Source organism: Ciconia boyciana, chromosome 6 (assembly GCF_034638445.1).
Source record: "Ciconia boyciana chromosome 6, ASM3463844v1, whole genome shotgun sequence".
Classification (NCBI taxonomy): domain Eukaryota; kingdom Metazoa; phylum Chordata; class Aves; order Ciconiiformes; family Ciconiidae; genus Ciconia; species Ciconia boyciana.
This window is the reverse complement of record NC_132939.1, coordinates 27,947,597-27,961,420: the sequence shown is the minus strand read 5'-3', so window position 1 is coordinate 27,961,420 and position 13,824 is coordinate 27,947,597. Positions and strand designations below refer to the sequence as shown.

Genomic DNA, 13,824 nt, shown 5'->3' with positions numbered 1-13,824 from the left:
CATAATCCTATAGCTTTCTCATCTCACCTAGATAGAAATCGTAGATTGCTAAGTACCACACACTCTTAGCTCAGGAAAGAAGACTGGGTTCACATTGTGTAGCAAGAATGCAGGTAGGAGGGACCTCAATCCTCAGACAAGAGCTGGCAAAATGAAAGACAGAAATTTCACCCTGGACCCTGTTACATGGTTCCAGGGAAGCTGGTCTGCACCTGTCACTTGCGCACACTGCATCCAACAGACTAAAACACATCAAAAAGCAATGCCTTTGGTCAGCTGTGCAACTTCAGCAGGTCAATTATTTGCACAGCACTGTGGACTCTGCACTTTTATACACTCTCAAATAAAGGAGTTTGTATTGTCTGGGGACACTTGTATAAACTCCCCCACCTCACATACACTCCTTCCTACCTGTGTGCATGGCAAAACCATCACCCAGGACAGTTCAAAAGAGTCCTAAGATTTTCAGATAACTTTAATGGTCTGTCTTGTCTGCCAAACTAAATAGGTGAGGCAAGGCAAAAACACTATGCGTTCATAAGACACAGGCACAGAAGTTACTCATACCACAGCCTACAGAATTTGACCTCTGTAATGAGTGCAATGGAGTGGTTAGAGAAGTTTAACATAATTGCCAGACAAAGCTTCTTAATGGAAGAATACAGATAATAAGCATTTCCTCATGAAACACAGGTTTCATGCAAACCTGCCTGGCAATAGGACAGGGCTCATCTTTCATTTGCAGTAATTCATTCAAATCTCTAGTCAAAATAGACAAACAACATCAGAATTGCCCCCTTAGTATATTACAAGCAGCTAAATCGTGAATGTGTAGAGGACAAGTTTCCCTTTGTGTATTTCTTTTCCCCCCTTCTAGGGGTTGTTTCACAGAATAAGGTTTGAAATATGTCAACAGGGACACACATGGCACTTCTTGCTCCTTGCATCCATTCTGGAAAGACTGTGGCCTGAGGTGCCATGCCAGAACCAAGAAACACCACTAGATTTAAAACCAGACAATTTTCTTTTTTGTGAAGTAACACGCTAGTTCTGTAGATATCACTTGTGTCAATATTAAAATAGCCAAAGAAGTGGCATTTGAAGATCTGGATCAGTTTTATTAGATGGCATTGCACTCTACCTGTCATTAATTGATGAGCTGAAATTATACTTCAGTGGAGACCACTGCCAGGATTTTATATATCATTTTCTTAAGAAGGTGGCACTAGCTCGCTCCTCTCAAACAAGCACCTGACTAGAAGAATCCTCTTTCATTCCCTGTTCAATTTTTCATTATCAACCTGAATTGGCCCACACAGCAACAATGGCTTAAAGTACTTACAGGATCTTTTCCCTCACTAAGATTACAGTATTAACACAATGCTTCCTCAACCCATTTTTTAATTAACAGGAAGTTATAGAAAAATTAAACTAGCTATTATCTGTTGCTCAATTATCTTTCCTTCATCCAGATCTTGCCAATAGTTTCTCTCACCAATTTTATGCAGCACATTTCACATGACACCTTCAGGGATTTCTGAGGCTCTTTTCACTTTGATGTTAGAAGTGAGGCAAAGATAGATCCACAGGGGAAAAAAGCCTACATTTGAATTAATGTGATCAGCCTGGAGAACCCCAGAAAAGCTGAAGCTCAGTCTCACCAACTTCTGCTTAAGGTAGACCATAAACCTTCCTCAATTTCATACCTCACTGACACAGCTTCAAGAAGCACACAGCTCAACGCCCTTTCAGTGCTGCTTTCAGGCCAAGCTGAATGTGACAGGACTGCTGTATTGCCGAGCCTCTCAGTGACATGTTCCTCCTAATAAAGGTGCCAGAGCTGTTAGTCAGGAATAGCTTCATTACATGCTTATTAATCCCTTCATGATTAGCCCAAGATAATTAGCCCAGCACCATCAGAAAGAGCAGAATTCTCTCCCTACCCAGCTGGCATAGTTGCATCAACAGAATTCAGAGAGGAACAGCATTCATTAAACTACCTATTAACTTAATTGACCCTTTATGGCAATATCATCCCAGCAAGCTACTTCTCGGCCAGGCGAGCCAGGTCAAGGAATGGATCCTGCCCATGGACAGGGAATGAGAACATACACACAGTTTCCAGATGCAATTTTTAGCTTAAGTTTTTCAGTTGGCCTTTGAATACAGAGCTCAATTGCCCAATGAGGACATCTAATGGAGAAACAAAGAAGAACAGAATATAAAACAGGTTACAAGCAAATCCATGCATGTCCCCCAATGCTAACAACTAACCTGAGGTCCATAGGCACAAAATTACATCGATTGAAAGTGTGTATGCAGTTATCACTTGCACCCTCAGGCTTGAAGGCTTACCTTCCCCCCTCTACTTCCCCAGCACTTTCAGCATTACACAGCTTACACCTTATGAACCTTAGTCACTATCTTTGCATGTTTCTGCAGCTGCAAAGGTTAATAGATATTTTGGACTCCTGTGCAGGAGTGGTTCCAGCACTTCCAATTGTGCAAGCACACCCTAGGTCTGGGAGACTAGAAGGCTGGACCTGAGGATGTTCATTCTATGCAAAAATCACATAAGACAGTGCTTGCTGACTTATTATTGCTCTATTAGGAAAAATATAACGGCTAGTTTGAGAAGGGGAAAAGATTACACCTGCAGGATATAGCTATCCCACATGCAGGTTTCCTTTTAAGGGGAAAGATTTCATAAAGCTCCCCACAAGTCCACCCAACATGGTTAACAGAAAAGGAAATGAAATTTTACTTCAAGGAAATTGCCATGACCATTTAATATCAGACTGCTCACTCCTCTCAGCTTCCTTACCTCACTACTCTTACAGTTACCTTAACTTCAATTAGAAGGGAAGCAGAAGACCCTGCCATGCCTGTTCTTGAGAAAGGCCTGATAACAGAAGCAGGAGACTGGGAAAACAAGAGTCCCTATGACCTCAGCAACCTCTGCCAAAAGGGTTTCACTAAAGGTTTCATCTTACAGGAATTCCTCTGGAATTAAGCTCACGCATTGAACTACACACTCCAAATTAATGTCTCAGCAAAAACCACCTGTTTGCACAGGCAACCAGGTAGGCAACTAACCCTGCACAGATGCTACAGCCACTGAGGAGGCAGCAGCAACCACCAAGGGCAACAGGCAAAGTGACCCCAAGATTTAGGCACAGGACTCCAGCTGTTAGGCAGCAACCCATCCATCTCCTGCATGCTGGGTGGACTGAGTTATATGCCTCAGGGCCTTTTTAAATTATACAACTCCCACAGAAAAGATCACATCTACAGATCCCACCACACCTCACTGTCCAAATATGTGCCAATCGCCTGATCAAGAAAAAGGTTATTTGCCCCCGTTATTTCTGACACTACAGTGACTTGGCCCAGAGAACAAGCAACACAGTGGAGACGCTATGAGCATTTACAGCTATTTCAAAAGAAAGATAATGCAAGACTTACTCAAGTGCCATTTTAAAGCTAAATTTATCAGCTGCTTCTCACCCCTCTGCCCTTTAATAGCGGACTAGAGGATATCTGATTTAAATTAACCACAGGTAAATCCAGGACCAAGAAAGAAGTAGTTACAATGTAATCAGCTTGAGACTCTCATTATGGCAGGCTATAAAAAAAAACCTGGCGCAAAGATTTAGAAGCAGATGAGTAATTTCATGACCATCACCACTTATTTGCTATGCAACTACAGCAACAAGAAAGGCAGCCACTGTACCAGACTAAGTATAATCAGCTTATCTGCAGGAAGAAGGAAAGAATCCCCTTTCCTCAGGCACTCCTATGTACAAAGCCTCCTTAGTCAGGTACATCTGCATCCAACCCGGAAACTCTGCTTTCCTACAGCATCCATTTGTGAGAAACAGCAGGACTGGACCTTTCCTCTGACAAGCGCACCAACCACTTGACGGAGAGGATGTCAAACTGAAACCCAGTAGGGAAACCCTATCCAAAGTACCAATGCAGCTGAAGTACAATGCATACAAGCCAGTGGAGACACTTCCACACAAAGCATAGGTCCTTCCTGGTGCAAGTTTCATTTGGCTCATTCTGTTTCCGGTAACAAACACATCTGAAGTATAAAAAAAATGTCCTTCCAAAAAAGAATCACCTTCTTAAAAAAGAATACAGCAGAACCTAAAATTTTCAGTGATCAGCATGCCCCCAACCAGTCCACCCTAGACTTGGGTCAATGGGAGCCAGTTTCAAAACTCACCTCTTTATCAAAGGCAAGCAAACCACATGGGTTTGACTGAACACTCACAACTAACATATATGCCCAAGCCACTGATGTGGAGCTTTGACTTTTTTTGCCCTATATGGCAAGACCAAGGACATGTTTGTCAACCCTTCCAATCTCAACAAGACACAGCACTCAAGAAAGCAATTCTCACTACTCGCGCCCAATTTTGCATGCCTACCCTGGGCAGATTCTCTGTGTGCAGCACATGCATGGTATGGGGCACAAAGGACAGCGTAGCACATCCTGTGTTCCCACCCTTCTGCAGTGTCTGGGAAACACCAGGAGCATAGTTCACCTCAGAGACTTGCTGTCAGAGCCCGTACTTTTGCCTGTCTGTACTACCATTCTCCTTTCCCGTTGAGAGGTCTGGTGTTTGTCCTTACAGACACCCCCAGGACCTACCTGCAGCGTGACAATGGCAGCTATAAAAGACATCAATGCAACGTCTCTATTTTCATCTACGTAAATAGCACATGACCACATGAGAAAAGGTTTTTAACTCTGAAAATACTGAAAAACTCAGACTAGATGGGAAAGGTTTAAGACAAAATAGAGGAGGAAGGCCAAGCATACATCTTACCTCCTGAGTGAATCCTCCTCTGAGCTTTCCTCAGGCATTTCCTGGTTTAAGGCCTCCTGTGATACATTCCCAGGTCTGCTTGAAGCCGACTGGCTGTAAACTCTTTCCCAGTGCCCCGTCTCCTGGTTAAAGACCACTCCCACGGTCCTCTCCTCCTGCGGGGTGGAAGAGCTGCCCAGCTGCAGCCTGCTAGAGGCAGGAGCTCTGCCCTCGGTTCTCTCTGCAGGCTGCACCTGGCTGGTATTTGGAGGCACACCCTCAAACGTGCTTTGGACCTGCCCTGGTGTGTAGCTAGGCGTGCTTCTTTCCCAGCGCAGCGTGTCATTGTTAAAGGTCAGCAGGTTATGACAAGCGCGACAGCGGTTCAGGTGACCCCGGGACAAATTGGAATTGTTTTCACTGCTGTGTGGAGTCTGCTGATGGGAGGGACCAGGCCGATCAGGCTCAATGTTGTTGTTGAGCATTTCTTGAGCCTGTTGCGACTGGCTGGGCTCCCCACCAATCCCCTGATCTAACTCCTGAAGCCGGTCATATTCCAGGAAGAATCGCCTCAAATCACACTGGAGCTCATTACGGATGCTGGCCGGATTGCTTGGGCCAGCGCTACTACCACTGTCCGCCTCAGCCCCCGGGGCCAGAAAGCCCCTCCCTTCTGTTGCAGAGGTATAGACCGATGCCTGGGAACCTCCCTCCTGCTGCCTCAGCACCGACAGCAAGCTCACGGAGGAGGCACTGGTCCTAGGGGGAGGCATGGCTTCCAGCTCTGACCGAGAGCTCATGTTCAAAACTGTCCTGGACCAGTCAGACCCGCCTAAGCCTGAAGCCATCTCTCTCGCAGACTGTTGGTACCGGGACTGGTGGCCTGCCAAGGGCCCGCTGAGGGACCGCCGCGTGGGGCCCAGGCTAAGGTTGCGCAGGGTGTTGCCAGCAGTGCTGCTCTGAACTGTGCTGAAAGCAGAGGGCCTGTTAAGTATCCCCTGCTCTTCCTGCGCTATGGATGCCTGCTCTGGGGGTTGGTAAGGCTCTGTCTGCACAGAGGAGAAGGAAGTGCCAGTGGCCCCAGAAGACGTGGAAGGTGCGTTTTCCTGGTGTGGGAAGAGAGAAGAAGGAAGTCTTGCACTAGAGCATCGGCTGCAAAGGCACAACATCCCCAGGTGCTGGCAGCACTCTGCTGTGGGATAGCTGACACGCTCCCGGAGCCTGTTATAGACAGATGCCCTTGTGTTCTCACTGGCTGGAGGCGGAGGTGGTGGTGGTGGCGGTGGTGGAGGGGATGGGGTAGCAGAGTCTTGAACACTGTTTTGCTCTCCCACCTGTATGCCAGAGGAGCGGGAGGACAACATATGCAGGAAGTTGTGCAGGAGGGGTGTGCGCCTCACAGGCTGGGAAGGAAGGATAGCACGCTGGCGATAATGCGGCAACTCTGTGCTGTCCACGGAGATTTCTACTTCCTCATCGCTCTGCAGAAGGAAGCAATCAAAGTTCAGTCACCTCACAGCAAAATCCTGTACCTCCAGATAAACAGCAGAAAGCCAGCTACCATCCCAGACAGATGAAAGGATGCAATAAGTCCCTTCCTAGAGGCCTTGACTTGCAGGAAACCAGCTGACTCTTTATTTCAAAGTTCATTTTATGAATCCAGACAACCTCTTCCTACAGCCCAGTGAGCTTTGACAATACACTGTTCATACTAACAGAAGCATCAGTATCTGAGGGTCAGCGGCCATGGGAGCATTGTTAATACCTCATGTAGATTCAAATCCAGCAGAATGTCCCAACAGAACTGAAAGAGCAAGGCCATTGGGACATCTGTCCCACCACCAATGAGACAGTGAGAGCAAAGCAAACACACTTTGGAGAGCTCTTTAATAGCCCTGCACATAACACAAGAACATTCATGTGACTAATTAAGGCGAGACAGAACTTGGCTGAGAAGGACTTCAGGTTTTCAGAAAAGCACAAGGCTGCTTAGGAACAGACTAGGGTTAATGTATGTAGAGCATCTTGTAATTAGTCAGTCAATACAGGTACTGACATTCCTCTTACCTGCTGGTTAGAAGGGTTAACAATTGCTGTGAGCAAGTAATGTCCCAAGGGATCAAACCGTACCAGCCTAAAACAAAAGCAGAGCCAGAGTATCAATCATCAGTTCACATTCCACATTGACACAGGAAGCTGGACACAGCAGGGAAGAAAATCCCATGTGAAATATTTGCAATGAGAACATTGCTACATTACCATCATCTTCTTCTGAAGGACATCAAAAAGTTTAAGCGTTAAGAAAACATACTTATCTAGCTGAAGACTGCAGCTATATTATAGTGCACAGCAACACTATATAGAAGTTAAAAGCTGGAAGCACGTACTGCTGTATCAGTTGAAATAGCCAGGAAATTTTAATATGTACATATATAATACAAATTGGAATTTGGTACAAAGGGAGAGATTAACTTCCCTCAAATGTTACAACATTGTCTTATTTTAAATTGCTCAAAAGAAGGCATCAACTTTCCAGCAACACAGTTTCCTCTATAACTGCACCAAAGTAATAGCTCAGCACTGTCTTCCAGCAACTTCTGGGTTCCCTCATCCTTACGGCTGACAAGTTTCATTACTAAGCTTACAAATGAATCTGAAGTAGATCCTGAGCATTTATTGGGCACACGTCAGATTACAAATATGAACAACCAAGCTGATCTATTATTTCCGATTGCTTTTTCTCCTGTGCACAGAACTGTTTTTCTACCAGCTCAAGGGGCTGGTAGAGGGTCAAGGAGCTGCAAGCAATGCAGAGGGTGCAGCATCCCAGAGGAACCCACCACATTCCCCAAATCTGACCATTTTTCATATACAAGTGTTCTCCTCCCCCAGAAGCAAGAACTCACCTGACCCGTTCCATTTCGCTGGCTGTTTTCACCACTGCAAAAGGCTCCCGACGACTCCAGTCCCAGAAATGTATCTCATTGGCTGTTGCAATCAGCAAGAGCTGAGCCGTAGGATGAAAAGCAAGCGACGCAATGGCATTGTTGCTATCTGTGAACCAGCTCTCACTTCCACCCTGAGTGAGGAGTCAAGAATCACAAGCAGTTTATCACAAAGTTTGAGATCATTAGGCTTCCATGTATGTGCCATCTCTCCAAGACTCTGACTAGAGCATGGAAGCGACATGCTTTCTTAGCGACAACAGCTGCTCTTATACAAGGTCATGTGTCATGTCTAAAACATAACACTATTTGCAACAATGACCATAGATGTATTTTTGTAGGTAAGCGTGTCTCAAGCAGCCTGTAAAAATGCTGCATTTCAAAAGCGACCAGGTAAGTATACGTGTTTTGTCTCTGTGCCAATCACCAGTCTAGATAAAACTGGCAGAGCAGCAGCTTCTCTAATTAAGAGTTCAGATACGCTCAGTGGAATGAAAACTGGCACGTCTTTCACGTAAGCTAAACAGGCACCTTGCACGAAGTTCTCCAGCATTATCTGTATGACTCTAATCAAATAAACAGGCACAGGTAAGGAGCATGACCTACCTGTCAGGATTGAATGAAGAATGTCACCTCCCCTCTAGACAGAAGAGGATGGCTATGATCTGTTCTATGCTTTTAGAGACAGGTCCCGGCAAAGCTTTCAAACAGCTCTCTTACCAAGCAACATTTGGGAAACAAACTCGGACAAAAAAAGTCACCACCCACCAAATACCAAAGGCACATATGTTTCAGGAAAGACTTACGTGTAAATCCCAAATTCTAACCTCCCCATCTAGGCATCCTGAAGCAATGAGGCCTGGGATGGTGGGATGGAAGGTGACACACCAGGGAGTGCGGCGATGTCCAACCAAGGAATGAACACACTTGCCCGTTTTCACCTCTGTGATGTAGATGTTGTGGTTGACATGTGTAGAAGCCATTAGGGTCCTGGGAATGCAGAAGGTAGGACAAACATTAGCAGGAGAAGAGTACAGCAAAACCAGACCATGGTTAGCTTCATCTCAACAGGGTCTGTTCACACCTAACCCAGCAGCTCTCCCACACAGAGCTCAAAGGGTAAGAGGCTACCATTTCACCAATGGCCACAAAGCTTCCTGTAGCCAGATTTCAGGATCCATGCAAACATGAGTTCATCCAATCTGCAAGCACAAACTTGACCTTGAAAGTCAGAGTGAACATGCAGCTCAGAAGGAACTCCTGAGTGACAGTTTGGGGCAAATAAATATTCCCAATTCTCCACACCATCTCAACCACTGTCAAATCAAGTGACACTAAGAGAGATCCCACCTCCATTTCTGCTTCCAACACACGCATCATTCTGCTCTGTTCTTTAGTCCTAGATATCCCAGTGGGTGTGCCACATCACTTGGTGTGTTGTGCTAAAACACCCTTTACTCCCTCAAGTTTCTTATGAAATCTCACGGTGGCTGCACAGATCCTTTTTCTTTAGAGCTATGCATCGCTTGGGTACCTCAGAAATTAAACACCAACTATGCTCGAAGCTGTGAGATTAGGAAGGTGCGCACGTTCCATCCATGCATGTCAGGAACCAGAAGTTTCACTCAGCTATTCAGGACTGGACAAGTCAACGGGCACAAGCCTCCATCACTTTTGTGAGTGTAAGGAGACTGCTGAAACAGGGAACGAACTAGGAGTTAATTACCTGTCTGGACTAAACGCCAGCAAGAAGGTGGAGCGTGGACTGTCTGGTAACTCAACTTTCTGAAAAAGCCAACAAAGCAGGAAGTGTTGCAAGTGTCATATGATCATACTTTAACTGTAAGCCACACAGACAACAAGGGGAACCCGCTGCAGGAACATATCTAGTATCACATCACTGCAGGAACTGAACAGAGCCAGACAGCATATCAAGTGTAACACATCAAATGTACAATCACAAGACAATGTATTTCAAATCCCTGCCTCCCTTCCCCTACTCCAAGATCAAGCTATGCACCTCTATCCCACAACCTTACCTTGCCCTCCCATTTCATCCATCGAGTTTTATCCTCCACCAACTCCTGCAGGAGCCGCTGAGCACCCAGGGCTTGGGTACCCCGTTCCCTACCCCACAGGATGCGGACAGCATTCTTCTCCGGTACAACCTTCATGGCTCTCAGCAGCCAACGTTACACCAACTACTGGGAGGAGACACCAGCAGGTTCCAGATGACAACCACCACCAAGCTACAAATAGGCTATCCACATTTCAATTGTTTATCTTCATGGAAACCTAGAAAGAGAAGAGAATGATAAGGAAGGCAGCTTTTACCTTGATCACCTATATGAATTAAGAGCTTTAAATCCCAAAAGACTAGATTTAAGAGAAAAATCTATCCTCTCCTGCAGCCTTTGCTACCTTCTTCCATTTTCGAGGCCCAATTGTGACATTTCTGCAGCCAAAGATTACTCTGAAAGGTTTTTGAAAGCATCCAGCCCTTTCCTTGTACACATGCCCTAGGCATACCACACCCAAAGAGAATAAAAAATTGGCCTTGAAACTCTTTCCCTTCCCTCCGTCTCTTGCTGTATATAATAAAGAAAAAAAGATTTATGAAGAGACAGTCTTTACACCTTGAAGATTTAGGTCCTATCTGGGAAGGGTGACGGATAGCTAGAGGAAGAGTGTTAAAAAATTGACAATATGACAGAGGAGTCTTGGGGTAATTATTCAAATATCAGTAATAGTAATTATTATCACTGCAAAGGTCAGACGATCGGTAGACCTCAAGTCCAAATTACTTCCAACTCCATCACAATAGCTTACAATGTATGAAAACCACCGTGTATCGGACCAAAACCTTACATTGCAGTGACATCTTGGCCAACTCCATCAAGATGATTCATTTTGCCTGTCTGCACATCATCTTTCCATCCACATTGCTCTTAGAACAACAGTTCACCCAAGTAATGCACAGTGGCAAAGATTAATGCTTTTAGTATGCTTTGAGCTGCTACGGAAAGCATTAATACTCGTTTTCTAGAAAAAAAAAATAATTATTTGAAAGAACTAAATATAGCAACCCTAATAGCAACCAAGTTACACAGCTTTTGAATGGTCTCATACATCGGAGATTGCCACCAAAAGCTCTCCAGAAACATTAAATTTCTTAGAATACATAAACCAAGAAACACTGCTGCAATGCTATTACCTTTTGATCCCAGCAGAGCACGCATACTACTCTGTCATCTCTTTAGAACATAAAGATCTAAAGATAAATCCTCCTCAGTTCATGTTACACTGAACAAAACCACCAATATTCAATAGAGAAGGAAGTGGCAACTTAAAAAAGCAAAAAACACACATACAGGGAAAAAAGGTTCATGTACACAAGAAGAGATTAATTGTTACATGACAGAACTCAGAACGGTCATTAGCAAACCCTTCTCTCCTGCCACTGTCCCTAAAAAAAAAAAATCTCCTGAACAGATGATTTAAGACAGCTGCTGCTTATAGGGAGGAGCTATCTAAAGAGATAAGCCAGGAAAATGAGTTCTAATAAAGCAGACCAGTTTTCATTTGTAAAAGTACAATAAAGGGTACTGAAGTGATGAACAAGTAAAGGCATCCATCTTCCTAGAAAAGAAATTCATCACAAAGAAATTCAAGCTAGCTGGAAATTCCCTGATGCTTAATGTGAACAGCATGAGGATAATCAATTTTAGAGAAGCTGAACTCTGCAGTGTAAAATAAGCCTTCTTTCAAGAATCTGTGAAAGTCAGCCAAACATTAGGTAGGAATTATTTTACAAAATAAAAGCCTTACTGGAAAGCAACACAAGAACTAAAGATGTCATGATGCAAGTGGATTCTTAAAAGCAACTGTACAGATTAAAAAAGCCCAGACCCCAAAAAGCTAGAAGGATAACCGGAGTACATACAGCCAAAAGTACAGTATAATACAAGGAATCACTAAACCAAAAATCTTTTTTCACTAAATGCTAATAAATTCTCATCTGGATTCTGCAAACAGCACCAGTCACCCATGTTCAGAAATGACTGGATTCAGGTGGTAAGCAACGTGGAGGGGAAGGACAGCTCACAACGATACAGGCAATAAAAAGCCTATTTTACAGGAGGAAACTGTAAGTCTAGTTTTGTCTAGTAAAATTAAGAAAACAGTAGCTGAATGTTCTATATGGTTGCATTCAAGGAGTAAGGACTACATCAACCCAAGAATAAACATATAAACCAGACACAAATGGAAGACCAGACTTGCAGCTGGAGTAAGCTGGAAGTTTGAAGAGATCTCAAACATTAAGCTTTGGAATAGCCTTTCGATAGCTGTAAAGGATAAACAACCTAAACTTAAGAGATCCTGATAACTTACAAGCAGGATAACCCAATTACTCATGAGAAAGAACAAGCTCTGACAACTTGGGAACATTTCAGTCCTATCAGAAGGACTAATGATCCCTGAAGTACAATAGCAACAAGGAAATCAAGAGGTTTAACAAACACCTTTATGTTTATTTATGCCACAGGCAAGTTTACATATTGTAAAATAAACAAACAGGTAACACCTACAACTGCAGTTAGTGAACCTCTTGTATTCACCTTATTGAAAGACCAAGTCATCTTCACTATACAAAATCAAGTACCTACCCTAAGACAGTTTATCTAAATCTTTGCAGATGTGTACTAATTTCTTGAACTAATTCGGCTATAACAAACACTTCATATGTGAGCCTCCTGAGCGTGTCTGAACTTGATGTTTTTCCCTCGGGGACTGTCCCTTGTTTTTTCAGCTTCTTCTGACTCACCTCTTTATCCCATTTGAAAAGAAAACAAAAGAAACTCAGGGCTCGAATGCCTTCACAGTACCCTGCTAACCTGCTCAACATTTTTAAAAGCTGGGATCTCTTCAGAAAACACTGAATGCATCCTTCTTGAATGGGGGTGGCACTCCAGTGTTACCCCGGATCCCTTTGGGGGCGAAGCTTTATCCATGCATCACAAGGGGAAAGTTTACTCCTTTATCTGAATTAGCCTGAATACAGTAACTGCTCTCCACTAGCTGGTGACACATTCAGCAACACTTCAGACTGGCAAAGAAAATTAGAGCCTTCAAATGGAGAAACATATGCAGTGTAGACCTGAGCATTACCTTCACTCACTTTAGCAGGAAGCCTTTAACCTTACTATTGGATCATATGTTCAGTTTTGGTTGGGTGGTTTTTTTTGGTTGGGAGTTTTTTTAAAGGAACTTGTTCCTTCTCTAATCTAGTAAAGATACCCACCAACTCCAAACATTTTTCTCAAATACAAGAAGCTGAATAATGACAGCATATTATTAAATACCATTAGCAGATAAACCATGGAAGTACCAACCATATTTATAGCTACTCAGTAGCCACCTGACTAACAAAGTTTAAATGAAACGCAGTGGGTTTGAAAATACTTCTTGGGCCTCAGCATAAAGAAAACCTGCAGCTCACTGGATCAAACCTGTCCAGGCACGTGGTAGACTGATTTAGTAACAGCTTCTATTACAAATACCCATGTTATCACAATTGATAAACAGCTGACCACCAAAACAAGGAACTGCTCAGGGATCGGTATTTTTCCATTTTCTTCTTGTTGTTGGGGGTTTTTTTTGTTTGTTTGTTTTTTTAATCAGAATGACCAAAAGAGGAGTCCAACAACTGGAAGATTAGCTGATGCCCTGGATGTGGTCCAGGGCACCACAGAAATTCTGAAAGTGGAGAGTCAGAAATTTTTCTATAATTGGCAGCTTTGTTTCCTTAACAGTTTTCTCCCTTCAGGGCATTTCAGGACAGTATGCTGGGCTGTTTACAGTTTTGGAAAGAGCATTACACAGCCCAACCCCAAGCCTTTCACTTGCTCTGCACCAGCTGTCCTTGAAGAAGCCTTAAGAATTCCCAGCCTCAAGAGCAATACAAGCTCACTTGTAATTGTCACTTTTACAGATGCTGAACCTCTAGAAAACCAAAGCGAAGCATCAAATTGGTAATACTTCATAGTGATACAGGACCCCAT

At 43.8% G+C, this 13,824-nt stretch overlaps 1 protein-coding gene across 9 annotated transcripts in view; it reads right to left on the bottom strand.

Moving 5' to 3' along the window:
* AMBRA1 (autophagy and beclin 1 regulator 1) overlaps positions 1–13,824 on the bottom strand; it is a 136,672-nt gene that overhangs the window by 115,471 nt on the left and 7,377 nt on the right. For 6 of the 9 annotated variants that reach the window (XM_072865044.1, XM_072865042.1, XM_072865046.1 and 3 more), the window contains 6 exons: positions 9,802–10,057; positions 9,489–9,547; positions 8,569–8,752; positions 7,724–7,896; positions 6,885–6,951; positions 4,839–6,298 (listed from right to left, as the gene is read on the bottom strand). In XM_072865044.1, the coding sequence (XP_072721145.1) occupies positions 4,839–6,298; positions 6,885–6,951; positions 7,724–7,896; positions 8,569–8,752; positions 9,489–9,547; positions 9,802–9,936 (2,078 nt within the window). In that variant the 5' untranslated portion in view covers positions 9,937–10,057. Of the gene's footprint in view, positions 1–4,838; positions 6,299–6,884; positions 6,952–7,723; positions 7,897–8,568; positions 8,753–9,488; positions 9,548–9,801; positions 10,058–10,630; positions 10,765–13,824 lie in introns of those variants that run through there. The other 3 variants (XM_072865050.1, XM_072865045.1, XM_072865049.1) reach the window with 3 other exon arrangements.